Source organism: Bubalus kerabau, chromosome 7 (assembly GCF_029407905.1).
Source record: "Bubalus kerabau isolate K-KA32 ecotype Philippines breed swamp buffalo chromosome 7, PCC_UOA_SB_1v2, whole genome shotgun sequence".
Taxonomy (NCBI): Eukaryota; Metazoa; Chordata; class Mammalia; order Artiodactyla; family Bovidae; genus Bubalus; species Bubalus kerabau.
This window is the reverse complement of record NC_073630.1, coordinates 120,564,836-120,579,212: the sequence shown is the minus strand read 5'-3', so window position 1 is coordinate 120,579,212 and position 14,377 is coordinate 120,564,836. Positions and strand designations below refer to the sequence as shown.

The 14,377-nt window shown below is 45.6% G+C and overlaps 1 protein-coding gene across 1 annotated transcript in view; it reads right to left on the bottom strand.

Moving 5' to 3' along the window:
• The window catches only part of POLN (DNA polymerase nu), a 155,891-nt gene that overhangs the window by 53,630 nt on the left and 87,884 nt on the right, over window positions 1-14,377 (bottom strand). The window contains exons 17-18 of the mRNA XM_055587429.1: window positions 13,567-13,641; window positions 12,501-12,615 (exon numbers count right to left, since the gene is read on the bottom strand). Coding sequence (XP_055443404.1) covers window positions 12,501-12,615; window positions 13,567-13,641 — 190 coding nt within the window. The remainder of the gene's footprint in view (window positions 1-12,500; window positions 12,616-13,566; window positions 13,642-14,377) is intronic.

Below are 14,377 nucleotides of genomic sequence, written 5' to 3'. Positions count from 1 at the left end.
GGTTTAAGAGGGATACAGGGGATATCCCAGGGACACAAGGATTCTTCAACATGCAGATGAATCAGTGTGATATGCCATATTCACAAACTGAAAGATAAAAGCTACGTGATCGTCTCGATAAGGCTGCCCGCTCTCACCACTATCGACCAGTGCCCCCTCTGCACAGTGAACTCTGGGCGCAGCTCTGACTGGCAGAGTTCCAGAAGCAAGGGGCTGAGAAGAGGTGTGGGGCGCAGACTCCCCGAAGCTCTGAGGGTGAAGAGCCTCGGCCCCACACACCCTCCGCTGACGTGTGAGGATCACGGGCTGAGGCGGCGGCCACGTGACCTCGGGCAAGGTTAACAGTCTCAGTGTCTCCAGAACACGGGGGAATAACAGTCACAGGATTTAACGAGATGTGCCTGAAACAACGCAAGGCATGTCATAGGACCAAGTAAGGACTCGTTCTTTCCACCATTAAAAGGAAGGAAAGTGGGAGCAAAGCCTCCTGGCCACAGGTGGTCAGAACTAAAGTGTAGATTCTGCCGACTGTTCTTCTAAATCTCCATGACAACTCAAAGTGAAGTCCTCATGGCATGGGTGTACCAAAGTCCTTTACAATTGAGAAAAGTCCACATGATTTTCTGTCACCACCGTGAGGGATGCAGGGAGACTGTGTCACCCTGAGGTTGGAACTCGGCTGCATTGACTGGAGCTGCCTTGGCAAGGACGTAGGGGGATGGGCAGAGGCTGGGGGAGCCCCCTCCGAGCTCCGAGGCTCTGGGCACCTCAGTGGGGAAGCAGCCACATGGCCAAGGTCGCCGGGCAGGTCAGCACTCTCTCCTCTTTGATGAGAATAGTAATAATCTCCTCTGGCTGGAGGTGGTCGTTCTTCACGGATGCTGGAGACCTTGCTTTGTCTGCTAACCTGTGCGAGTCGCTGCCGTGCTGTGCTGAGAATATGGGACCTTAGGAAGCTCTGAGCTGATAAACACTTGCTGCTCAGTCGCTACGTTGTGTCCAATTCTTTAGCGACCCGTGGACTGTAGCCCACCAGGCTCCTCTGTCCATGGGATTTCCCATACAAGAATACTGGAGTGGGTTGCCATTTCCTTCTCCAGGGGGATCTTCTTGATCCAGGGATTGAACCCACGTCTCCTGCATTGCAGGAAGATTCTTTACTACTGAGTCACCAGGGAAGCCCCTAACATGAAATTGTTTTAAAATTGCCAATGCTTGTAGGAATATTGGAGGGAGTTCGATGTGCTAGAGAGCTGATCAACTTTTTAGTAGAAGAGTCTAAAAGATTAAGCAATACCATTTAGGAAAAAGTGACTGGATAAGGGAAAACAAACCAAAAACAACAAGCCCTCTGAAGCAGAACTAATCATGAGGGGAGTCCTTTGCTCTAATTAATCATCATGGCAGAACTTTCTTATGGAAGTACTATACAGGATCTAGAAAAAATAATCATATGTGGTAATTGAATGTTTAACAGGGCATGTATCTTGAAATCAGTGCATAAACTGTATCCTAGAAGAGCAATTACCCAAATGATACAATGTGACATCCTAACTATGTATTTATTAAATTTCCATTTAAAAATAAATTTCCTTCTGGGAAACGCAATAAGACATTTTCTGTGAATGGATGAAACGCTCATTCTCTTTCTTGCTTTTGTTCTGTCAGTTTTTGCTTCGAGGATTTGTTTTGTCCCCCGTGCTGGGTCTTTGTTGCTGTGCGGGCTTTGCTCCAGTTGCACTGAGTGAGACCTACCCCCCAAGCTGTGGGGCGCAGGCTGCACTGAGCTGGCTGCTCTGGTTGCGGACCACGAGGTCCAGAGCGTGGGCTCAGCAGCTGTGGTGCTTGGGCTCACGTGCTCCATGGTATGTGGGGTCCTCCCAGATCCGATTGCAGAGCTGTGTCCCCTGCACTGAGCCAGCAGGGAAGCCCCTGCTTCTAGTATTTTAAAGCTCTCTCATTAGGTACATTCAAGCTTCTGTGTCTTCCTGGCGAGTCAGCCTTTCATCATCGTGAGATTTTCTCCATTCTGGTGACACTCTTCGTTTTGCAGTGTCAGCTCCCCATCTTGGTATCTGGTTTTCATTTACACTCTTTGCATTTTGTTCCATCTCTGTTTCCTTGAATTCCTTTGGGTGAATCACAGATTTTTTTAATATCCCATTTCATTGCCTCCACTGATTTTTGTTTGTTTATTTTATATTGGCATATAACCGATTACCTATGTTGTGATAGTTTCAGGAGAACGGCAAAGGGACTCAGCCATACATATTCACGTATCCATTCTCCCCTAAACTCCCCTCCCATCCAGGCTGCACATAACACTGAGCAGAGTTCCCTGTGCTCTACAGGAGGTCCTTGCTGGTTAGCCATTTAAAATACAGCCCTGTGTACACATCCATCCCAAACTCCCTAATTATCCCTACCCCACAGCAACTATAAATTCATTCTCTAAGTCTGTGAGTCTCTTTCTGTTTTGTAAGTTCATTTGTATCATTTCTTTTTAGATTCCACATGTAATGGTATGTCATACAATATTTCTTCTTCTCTGCCTGACTTACTTCACTCAGTATGATAGTCTCTAGGTCCATCCGTGTTGTTGCAAATGGCATGACTTCATTCTTTTTAATGGCCGAGTGATATTCCATTGTATATATGTGCCATCCTTTTCATCCATTCCTCTGTTGACGGACACTTAGGCTGCTTCCGTGTCTCGCTGCTGTAAACGTGCTGTGGTGGACACTGGGTGTGTGTGTCTTTTCCGTTATAGTTTTCTCTGGGCACACGCCCCGGACTGTGGGATTGCTGGATCATACGGTAGCTCTGTTTTAGCTTTTTGAAGAACCTCCATATGCTCTCCATGGCGCCTGCACCAATTTGCATCCCGCCAGCAGTGTAGGAGGGCTTCCTTCCCTCTATGCCCTCTCCAGCATTTCCTGTTTGTGGACTTTTTGATGATAACCATTCTGGCTGGTGTGGGGTGGTACCTCACTGCAGTTTGATTTGTATTTCTCTAATAATTATCAGTCTTGAAAGTCTTCTCATGTGTCTTTTGGCCATCTGTATGTCCTCTTTGGAGAAATGTTTATTTAGGTCTTCTGCCCATTTGTTGATTAGGTTCTTGGTTTTGATGAGCTGTTTGTAAAATTCTAGAGACTAGTACCTTGTCAGTTACATCATTTGCAAATATTTTCCTCCCAATCTATGAGCTGTCTTTTTGTTTTGTTTATTGTTTCCTTTGCTGTGCAAAAGCTTTGAGTTTAAGTAGGTTCCATTTATTTATTTTTGTTTTTATTTCCATTCTGGGAGACAGACTGCAAAAAAATATTGCTTTGATTTATGTCAGAGAGTGTTCTGCCTATGTTTTCCTCTAGGAGTTTTATAGTTTCTGGTCTCACATTTAGGTCTTTAATCCATTTTGAGCTTATTTTTGTGTGTGGTGTTAAAGAATGATCTAATTTCATTTTTTTACATGTAGCTGTCCATTTCTCACAGAACTAGAACAAAAAATCCATTGATTTTTAAAGTTACACTTTTTCTGGTATTGTTTTAGAGGCTGTCCTAGAAATCACAGGATACAGTCTATATCTTTAAGTTCACAGTATACCTTTAAATGACATTTCACAACCGTGCAAGATGTGAAAACAGCATCATTCCATATTCTCCCTCTCCCGCCCTTTGTACTTTTAAATGCCTGTCATTTTACTTCTATGCTATAATCTTAAAAAAAAAAAAAAAAGCACCTTAGTCTTTTCAGGAATTCAGAACTACATATAGGGACTTTGCCAGTAGGAATCTGCCTGCCAGTGCAGGAGACGTGGGTTTGACCCTTGGTTTGGGAAGATTCCATGGAACAACTAAATCCGTGCTCCAAGCCTGTGCTCTCGGGCCTGTGAGCCACAACTGCTGAAGCCGAGCACCCACGGCTGCTCCTGGGCCCTGCAACAAGAGGAGCCTCCACGGCCAGAAGCCTGTGCGTCACACGGAAGAGCAGCCCCCGCGCTCCGCAGCTAGAGAGCGCGCGAGCCATCAACAGAGATCCAGCACAGCCAGAGACAGACAAGCAAAGGCAATTGAAAATCACGTATAAACTATATATTGTTATTGTTGTTTAGTCGCTTATTGGTGTCCGACTCTTTGCAACCTTGTGGACTGTAGCCTGCCAGGTTCCTCTGCCCATGGGATTTCTCAAGCAAGAATACCAGAGTGGGTATCTATTACCTTCTCCAGGGAATCTTCTTGACACGGGGATCAAACTCATGTCTCTTGCATTACAGGCCAATTCTTTACCACTGAGCCATCAGGGAAGTCATAGTGTATGTATGTGTGTGTATCTACACACACATACACACACATAATAAACTATGTAAAATAAAGATTAAAATGTTTTTTTATATTTATCTTGATAGTCAGCCATTCTGGTGCCCTCTATTCCTTTCTGAAGATCCAGAGTTTCACGAGGTATCATTCCTCTTGATCCCAAAGAGCTTCTTACAGTATTCCTCATGAGCAGGTCTATGACACGTATTTTCTCAAATTGTCCCCATTTTGCCTTAACGTTTGCAAGACACTTCTCTGGACCTAGACGTCTAGACTGACTTCCTTTCAGCACAGCAAGGATACGTGTTCCAGTGTCTCCTGGTTTCTGCTCTTTCTACAAAAAGTCAGCTGTGACTCATTTTCCCTTGGGTGGTTTTCAAGGGTCTTTTTATCTTTGATTTCCATGAGTTTGACTTTAGTGTGCCGAATGTGCACTTTTATCTATTTTTAATGTATCGAGGGGGTCTTGAACTTTTTGGATATGCAGATTGATATCTTTCATCAGTTTTGTCGCGTTGTCGGCCATTATACCTTCAAATGTTTCTTCTACCTCATTCTCTCTGTTCTCCTTGTGAGATGCCAAATTTATGCAGGTTAGAACATTTGATATTGACTCATAGATCTTCGTCAGCGGGTTAGATGTGACATCTAAGTTCATCTTTAGGGGAGAAGTGCCCAAGTCCTGACAGCACACACGGCTGCGCCTTTGCTGTACAGTAAGGACCGGCTGGGCCACGCCCAAAGGCCTGCACGAACAAGGGCTTACTTTCTGCTCATGCAACACGTCCATCCTGGGTCAGCTGAAGCCATTCAGGAACAGAGTCCAGCCTACATCTGGAACACTGATGGTTGTCATGGCAGAGGAAGAAGAAAATATGGATAACCATGGTTGGCTCTTCTACCCATCAGTGAAAAACATCATTTCTGTTCATGTATCGTTGGTAGCAAGTCATATGGCCAAACCTGAGTCAATGGGCAAGGAAGCACACTCTTCCTCTAAGGAGAGGTAACAATGTGTCTGAATAATAACCTTCCACCACAGTCCACCCTTCTGACCACACACATTTGCTTTCCTCCCCCTTGACAAGACTGACAATCCAAAGTCCCAGGTGGTAGGGCATCAGGATTGTGTGTTTATATCAGGTCTTGATCTGGAGGCCAAAGAACTAGAAGTTGAGTCTACCTTCCACTTCACACGTGTGAGAGGCAGTGGGGGAGGCAGGGCTGAGATGACCACAGCGAGTGCTCCTGTGTGGGAAGCAGGAGACCGGGAGGCACACGATGTCACTGGTCCACCACAGCTCTGCTCTCTCACTGGGCCGGGGCCAAGAGACCTTCTCAAAAAGGACCCTTGCTCAGTCACCTGTTTGCCGTGGCCATTTTCTCCACTCCTGGGACCTCCTTTTCCACTCTCTTTCTTGGCTATGTGTAAGAGGCACTGAAGGATTTCTTTTCCTTGGAGAAATGAGCATGTTTCCTGGGCTGTTTCTTGGTTATCGAAGGCACCCGGCCCAAGGTTTGCAGTCACAGTCTCTTCCAGCACAGACCGGAGGCACAGGGCTCGGAAACACAACCAGCCCTCTCTGACTTCAGTCAGCTCCATGTGCCAACAGATACACCCACGATTCACCAAGAGAGAGATGCACCCTCCCTCTGGACTTCAACGCAGGCACCTGAAGCTTATCAGGAACTGGGAGAAAGCTACCATTAGTCTCTGCAAGGACTTATGGGTGTCACCTTAAGTTTTTCAGAGATGTTAACAGTAGGCATCCGAGCCATACAGCTAATTTGTGGAAGGCAGTGCTTTGACTGGCTTTTGTCATTCAGAGCCCTTTTCAGATTCACCTTTTACTGGTTGGAGGTGAGAACTATACTCAGATGTGTAAAATTTCTGTTTTTTGGAATCTCCTTATTTCTTTTCATTCCTACTTGTACACCAGATAGCTCTTTTCTGAGTGTTTCTTACAGTACCTTGTTTCATGCAGATAGCAGCCACCAAAGCATGCTCTAGCATTCTGCTGGCCCAAAACCTCAGCTCATTAGGGTATGATCCTGGTGCTTGTGTCCAACTCTTGAGACCCATGGACTGTAGCCTGCCAGGCTCCTCTGTCCATGGGATTTCCCAGGTGAGCATACTGGAGTGTGTTGCCATTGCCCTCTCCAGGGGATCTTCCCAACCCAGGAATGGAACCTGGGTCTCCGTCTACTTCACAAGTTATCACAGGTGAGAGTTTTACCAACTGTCATACATACCACGTACCTTGGGCTTCCCTAGTGGTTCAGCTGGTAAAGAATCCGCCTGCAATGAGGGAGACTTGGATTTGATCCCTGGGTTGGGAAGATCCTCTGGAGTGGAATATTACCCACTCCAGTATTCTGGCCTTGAGAATTCCATGGACTATAGTCCATGGGTCGCAAAGACTCAGACATGACTGAGCAACTCTCACTTATACCGTGTACCAAGTGCCACCCTGCAGCCTCCAGCAGACGTCCCCTCGCTGCAGTCCACCAGGCCCTGCAGCCTGTGCCGCAGTTTTAGGACCCCACGCAGCGGTATCTCACTCCCGGCACCCAGTCCTGTAGACTCTATGACAGGCAAGTTACATCGCCATGTAAGTTACTCTGAAACCACACTACCAGCAGCAAGAGTGCTGCGTTTCTCATCATCACCTCCTTCCCATCACAGGGCTGGTCCACCATTTATAATGCAGGATGACTGGGCAGTCTCTGTCAATGTTGCCAAAATAGAGAGAAAAGAGATGGAGGAAGCGTGCAGTTGCTTAAAGCCTCAGTGTAGGTGTGACCCGTGTCCCTTTTGCTTACTGCCATTAGCCAGAGCAAATCACACACCCAAGTCTGACATCTGCCGGACAGGGAAGCACCATCGTTCCCCAGAGAAGGGCAGCTACCCGCGATACTATCCGCCACACCTGCCTATGAGACAATAGCTCAGAAAAGCACCCAAGAAGAGTCCTAAGAAAAAAAGAAACTAATATATTATGCAGTGAATTTTTTAAGCTTCAAGTCTGAAAATGTTGAGGTAAACATACGACTGATAAGAAATGGTTTTTATCTCCATTTTGTAAAACTTTTAGGAAACCATCTAATCGGGCACATACATAGTGATTACTGGGAAGGACACCACCTCCGTGCAGAAGGTTGTCTTCCGAGCTCAGGTGATGATGATGGAGCTGGAGGAGGCGGCTCTGAGGCCTGGTCTGGCTCAGACGTGGGCCCAGGGGCAGGCCTGGCTCTCCGGGAATCAAGGCTTTCATCAGGCACATCATAGCTTCACGGATGATCTCCAAGGCTTCTTCCAAGTCTCCATTTTTATATATAATCTACATATTTTCAAAGGTTTTTCAAGAAAATTGTTATTCTTTGAAAATGTTATTACATATTTCAGAATACAACACTGCATTGCCTTTTCACTTTTTGTGTTTCAAACAATAAGCCATTTCCATGAAACAAACATTTTTAAGAGTGTGTTTGATCCTGCGACTGTTTCACCACGTGCTATTCTAGTCCTCTGTTTGGAACACAAAAATCATTTCCAAAGCAACTAATTATAGTGTAAGTCACAAGTGCTGGATTGCTGCTGCTGGTAGGAAATTAGAAGCAACCATCATGCAAATATTAAAAGCTTCTTATTTTTGAAGTTCTCCCCCAAACTAGTACAAGATAAAAAAAAATGCAGGAAAGACATATACAATACCCAATATAGAAGTGAACTTCTCAAGGTGGCTTTGTGAGTGATCAGCTTAGCATGAATCGGAAGAGAATTATTTTGTCTGGGACTTTGTACTTTCCCTGAAATCAGTGGAGCCTGTTTGCGTGGATCTATTTCTGGTTCTCTTTTCTGTTCCGTTGGTCTGTGTATCTGTTCCTCTGCCAATACCACACTCTCTTGATTACTGTGTATTAAGTCTTAATATCAGGCAGTGATTCCTCCCACTCTCTTCTTTGTCAAGATTGTTTTCGGTATTCTAGGGCCATGCCTCTTCATTTACATTTTAGAGTCAGCTTGTCCTTGTCTACAAAACTTGCTTAGGTTTTAATAGCATTGAATTAAGCCTATGGATCATTTTAGGGAGAACTGACATATTTACTGTCCTGTGTCTTCCATTCCACAAACACAGGATGTCATTCCACTTATCAAATCTTTGATTTCTTTCATCGGCATTTTGTAGTTTTAGACATACAGATCCTATACATATTTTGTTAATTGAATGCCGGCATTCGTGTGTGCTAAGTTGCTTCGGTTGTGTCTGACTCTTTGCGATGCTATGGACTGTAGCCCACCAGGCTCCACTGTCCATGGAATTTTCCAGGCAAGAATATCGGAGTGGGTTGCCATTTCCTATTCCAGGGAATCTTCCTGACCCAGGGACTGCACCCATATCCCTTACATCTCCTGCATTGGCCTGCGGGTTCTTTACCACTAGCGCCACCTGGGAAGGCCAACTGAAGTAAGTATTCCATTATCTTTGGGGTGAATGTAAATGGTATTACATTTTTAATTTCAATTTCTTCATGGTTTGTTGTCCGTTTATAGAAATGCAGCTGACTTCTGTATATTGGTACTGTGTCTTGCAGCCTTGCTAAACTCGCTTACTAGTTGTAGAAGTTGAAAAATATTGTTTTCTTATACATACGCTAAGACTTCCTATATAGACAATCATACCACCTACAAATACAGCTTTAGATCTTCCTTTCCAATCTGTATACCATTTATTTCTTTTCCTTGACTCATTTAGTGGCCAGAACTTCCACATTCAGTACTAATAAGTTGCTACTGTTTTTTAATTTATTTATTTTAATTGGAGGCTAATTACTTTACAATATTGTGGTGGTTTTTGGCATGCATTCACATGAATCCACCATGGGTGTACATGTGCTCCCCATCCTGAACCCCCCTCCCACCTCCCTCCCATCCCATCCTTCAAGGTCACCCCAGTGCACCAGCCCCGAGCGCCCTGTCTCATGCATCGAACCTGGACTGGAAGGCATTCAGCCTTTTACCATGCAATATGCTGTTGGCTGTAGTTTTTTTTTTTTAATAGATGTTCTTTATCAAGTTGGGGTTGCTCCCCTGTATTTCTAAATTCCCAAGAATTTTTACCATGAATGGGTGTTGGATTTTGTCAGGTGCTTTGTCTGGGTCAGTGGATATCATCATATTATTTCTTTGGCTTGATCATATATTGGACCACACTGATTGATTTTCTAATATTAAACCAGCTTTGCCCATCTGGAATAAATCCCACTTGGACACAGTGTATAGTTTTTTATGTTGCTGGATTTGGTTTGCTAATATTTTGCTGAGGATTTTTTACATCTAAATTCAGGAGTGATATCGGTCTGTGTGGGGTTTTGTTTTGTTTTTATTCTTTGTCTGGTTTTGGTATTGGGACAACACTAGCTTCGCAAGTATGACTGGGAAGTGCTCCTCTTCTACTTTCTGAAAGGGGTCATATGAAACTGGTGTTAATTCTTTCAACATTTGGTAAAATACTCCATGGAAGACATCTGGCCCTGCCAAATCTCTCTCTTACCAGGAGATTTTAAATGAAAAGTTCAAGGACTATTCATGTTATCAATTTCATCAGAGTTGGGTTTTGATAGTTTGTGGTTTTCAAGAAATTGATCCATTTCTTCTGAATTTTTGAGCATGAAGTTGTTTATGGTGTTTCCTTACTGTTTTCTTGATGTCTGCAGAATCTGTTTAGTAATAATGTACTAATATCCTGTTCTAAATCCATCCTGATTCTGATGATCTGTGTCTTCTCTATTTTTACTTTTGTCAGTCTTGCTAGAGTCTGATAATTTTATTTTTTTGGAAGAATCAACTTTTTTCCATTGATTTTTGCTGTTGTTTTCTATTTTTCAATGTCATCGGTTTCTGCCCTTATCTTTACTGTTTCCTTCCTCCTTCCTCATCTTTCTCAGGTTTCTTGAGGCAGCTTAGACTTTTTATCTGAGGTCTCTCCTCATTTCTGATGGAGTGTTAGGTGCTGCGCACTTTCCTCCTGGCACTGCTTCAGCTGCATCCTTCGCCTGACACTTTGACAAGAATGTTTTTCTATAACACTTGGTCAGCAACAGCCAGAGTCGCTCTTGGCTCGCTGAACAAAAAACACCCTTGGTGATCTATGCATAAGCACTCCCCCTGAATCACAGACAGATTCTCTCACACACTGTAAGGACAACTCCAGGGCACCATTCCACCAACACACCCAGATGGCAGTGAAGCTCAAACATGAACCAGGCAAGCAAAACACTCTTCCTGCCTAGGTAGAAACACTCTTCTCAGACTTTGCACACCTCTGGAGAGAGGGAAAGGGGTATTACTAACTCTATTCCATGCCTTGAAAATTCTATGTTGCTTATATCCTTATGGAGAGAAACTGAAATGGAAGAAAGTGTGTCTTCTGGGAAGAAGCACAGAGAAAGCTGTGGTGAGCAAAACACAGGTGGGTTTGTGTAAAGGTGTAGGAGAGGGAAAGAGACACGAGAGAGAATAAGACGAGATCCTCAACATCGGCAGTCATCAAGGACGTGCAAACCAAGCAAAGATACTACTCCACACCCAAGGGGATGGTTAGAATAAAAAAGCGAGATAAACGGTACCGGCGAGAAGGCGGGTAAACTGGAGACCTGTGCACCGTTTGTGGGGTATAAAATGGTGCAGCTATTTTGGAAACTAGTTCAATAATTCTTCAAAAAATTAAATATAGTTGCTACTGCTGTGATACAAATTTAAAACCATTTAAAAATGGTTGAGATGATAAATTTTGTTATTTTACCACAATATTAAAAAGTTAAACATAGAATTACCATATGACTCAGAAGTTCTGCTCCTAGGTATCTATCCAAGAGAAATGAAAACATATTTCCACATAAAGTTTTGTGCATGAATGCTCACAGCAGTGTTATTCATAACAGTCAAAAGGTGGAAACAACCCAAATATACATCAACTGATAAAGGGATAAATAAATGGAATATGGAATATTATTTGCCTGTTTATACTAATATATATTAGTATATATATATAATATATATTCCATAATTCCATTCTCGTCCATAATTTTATATATATATATATATATATACACAGAATACATTATTCCACAGAAAGGAATATTATTCAGCCACAAAAAATAATGCAGTATTGACACGTGCTTCACATGGATGGACCTTGGAAACGTCACGTTCAGTGAGAGGCGATGGCCACAAGAGGCCATGCTCTGTATGATTCCATTACTGTGAACTGCCCAGAAGAGACGAATGTGTAGAGACGGAAAGCAGACAAATGCTTTCCACGGGGACGAGGGTGAGGACTGACTCCTGGGCGGTTCTCTTTAAGGAATGCAGATGCTCTGGAATCAGACAGTGAGGTGGCTGCCAGACCTTGTGAACATATAAAGCCCACTCCATTGTACACTCTAAAAGGGTGGACTTCATGGCATGTGAATTTATCACACTTTTTAAAAGAGCACACAGGGAACACTAAGGAGAAGGGCCTTTCCCTGGGAGCCCGGGAGGGGAGCAGCTCCGGGATTGGCAGCACCGGGTCCGCCCGGCCTCTGAGAGCCGCTGAGCTGGGGGTGGGCAGGAGGGGCGGGCAGGGTCTGAGCCTGCTCTTGCTGACTTTGGACCTCGGGACAACTGCATCCTCAAGAAAGGTGCTCATCGCCTTAGATGGGAGGAGTTCCTGGCTTCAGACTGAAAGAAGAAAAGCCTAAGTAGGCAAAACGAAAAAGCAAGAAGGAGCCAGCATTGAGAAGGAACAGGAGTTGAGTGCAGGCTTGCTTTGCCCCAAACAGCAGCTGAGGGCGCAGAGGCAACGCCAGGGTCGCCGCCAGGCTGCCTGCAGGCCCTGGGCTCTGTCTTCTCCGACTGACACTCATCTGGAGGCACGCGTGACTTTCACTTTTGATTTTGTGATATTTCTGGTACATTCCTCAGCAATCTACGCCCCTTCTGGAGCTGAAGAACAACCACCTCTTTCATACTTAGGAGACACTTGGCATCCTAGCTATCTACTCTTTTCAAAAAGATTAAACTACTAGAGAAAAACATAATTCTTATTGAAAACAGGTTTGGACCAACTTCAGGTTTTTAAAATCATGCCTGCATTCCTGTGGATCTGATACTGTTATGAGCGCGTATATCTTACCACTGTGAAGTCAGGGTGGAAAATACATCATCTCTCTCAGATTCCTGGAATAACTTCAAAAGTTCTGGGTCCCCAGATAAGTGTGCAAGAATGCGCAATTCGATCTGCGAGAAGTCTGTCAGACAGAGCTCTGCGTTAATTCAGAACCTATCCACACATGCCTCGTTGTTGCCACACAGCCCAGGCAACCTCAATCTCCCCTCCCCACAGGGAGGGGAGTCAAGGTCGGCACGGCCACGGCCCACCTGCCAGGCCCCTGGGCATTGGGCTGTTGGCCATCCCTGGGGCTAAGGGTCCGTGAGACCTCTTCTGTAAGGCTGGCAAGGCCTCCAGGGGGCCGCACTCATTGATCGAGTCATCAGAACATCAGAGGTTCAGAAAGGGCTCTCTCTGTGCCAGGCTGTGTGCCTGGGGTATGCTAGTGAACAATACAGATGACGGTCCCTTCCTGTGTGGAGCTTCTACTCGAGGAGAGGGAGACGGTTTGGGTGAATTATTTGGTGTGTTGGAAGGCGAGCAATGAAACAGGAAAGACAGAGCAAGAGGAGGAGGTTCCAGAGTAAGTGTGTGTGGGGAGGTTGGTGCTGTGACGTGTCATCGAGGAAGGGACGAAGGAGCAGAGGCAAGGAGGCTGGAGGAGGGAGCAAGACCACACCGGGGCAGGAGGCTCCGTGTCATCGAGGAAGGGACGAGGCAGCAGAGGCAAGGAGGCTGGAGGAGGGAGCAAGACCACACCGGGGCAGAAGGCTCCGTGCGGGGCTGGCGCTGGGGCTGAGGGCAGAGTGGGAAGCGGCACCGGGGGGACGCAACAGAGGGGGGGGGTGGACTTGGGGGGCCTAGCAGGGAATCTGGGCTCTAGGTGCAGTCACGTGAAGAAGCCCGGGAGGCAGAGCTGCTCTCGCCTACTGGGCATAAGAAACCTCGGCTTCATGTAAATATCTGCCTCGGGGTTCACCTTCGAGAGTGAGTTCTGTAAGCACCTTTGGATCATTCAATTTCTAAGCATTTGAACATGTGAAACACGTAAGGTGGGCTCCAGTGGCACGGTGTGTCTACCGGCACGTACCTGCTGCCAGGAAGGTGTGGCCTTCGGATGAAACGAACGCCGTCCTTGGGGAGATGCTGAGTTCGTCCTCTTCACCTGAATCGTTATGAGTTCAAGAGCACTTGGTGAACTGGTCGTGAGCTGATTCATAGCTATTCCTCACACACAGTTATTGTAACATCACTCGGAAGTCAGAAGAGTATTTTCCTGATTTTTCTTAATGCAATTTTAAAACATCATAAGACTGCTGAAAGCAAACTAGATTTTCTGCTGTTAAAATTTCCTGTTCTGTCTAGAATTCTCAGTGAAGAAAAGGTCACGCACTGGCCCTCTGCGCCTCACCAATAGGAGGCCTCCTTGGGGAAGGTCTCCCCGCGGAATGTGCGGTGCAGGGCTGGCGGAGGCCAAGCTGCTGCCCACCTCCAGGAGCTCTGTTCACACACAGCGACATGCACGTCCCTGAAGCTCATGGCACGTCACTGTTTGGCTTCGACCTTCTGGAAGCAGCAGTTCCCGAATCCAAGGGGGCAGGAGTCTACTGGGAACAGGCCACAGAACCCGGCTTTGCTCAGACTTGACCTTTTCTTTTTTAGAAATGTCATCACCCGCATGGCAGTGGAGTGGATCGAGACAAAGAAGAGTGTGACTACGCTTTTACAAACATGTCCAGTAATTTTCAGACCTTAATAAAAGCCAGCTCCATTGTCCGTCTGTCTCTTCTCTGTTGGGAAGCTGGTGGGGGAGAGGCAGTGGGAGGGGAGCCTCTTCCCCGGGGTAATTTATCATCCACTTTCACTTAGAAACCTCTAGAGGGGAGGGGTCGTGCCACTTG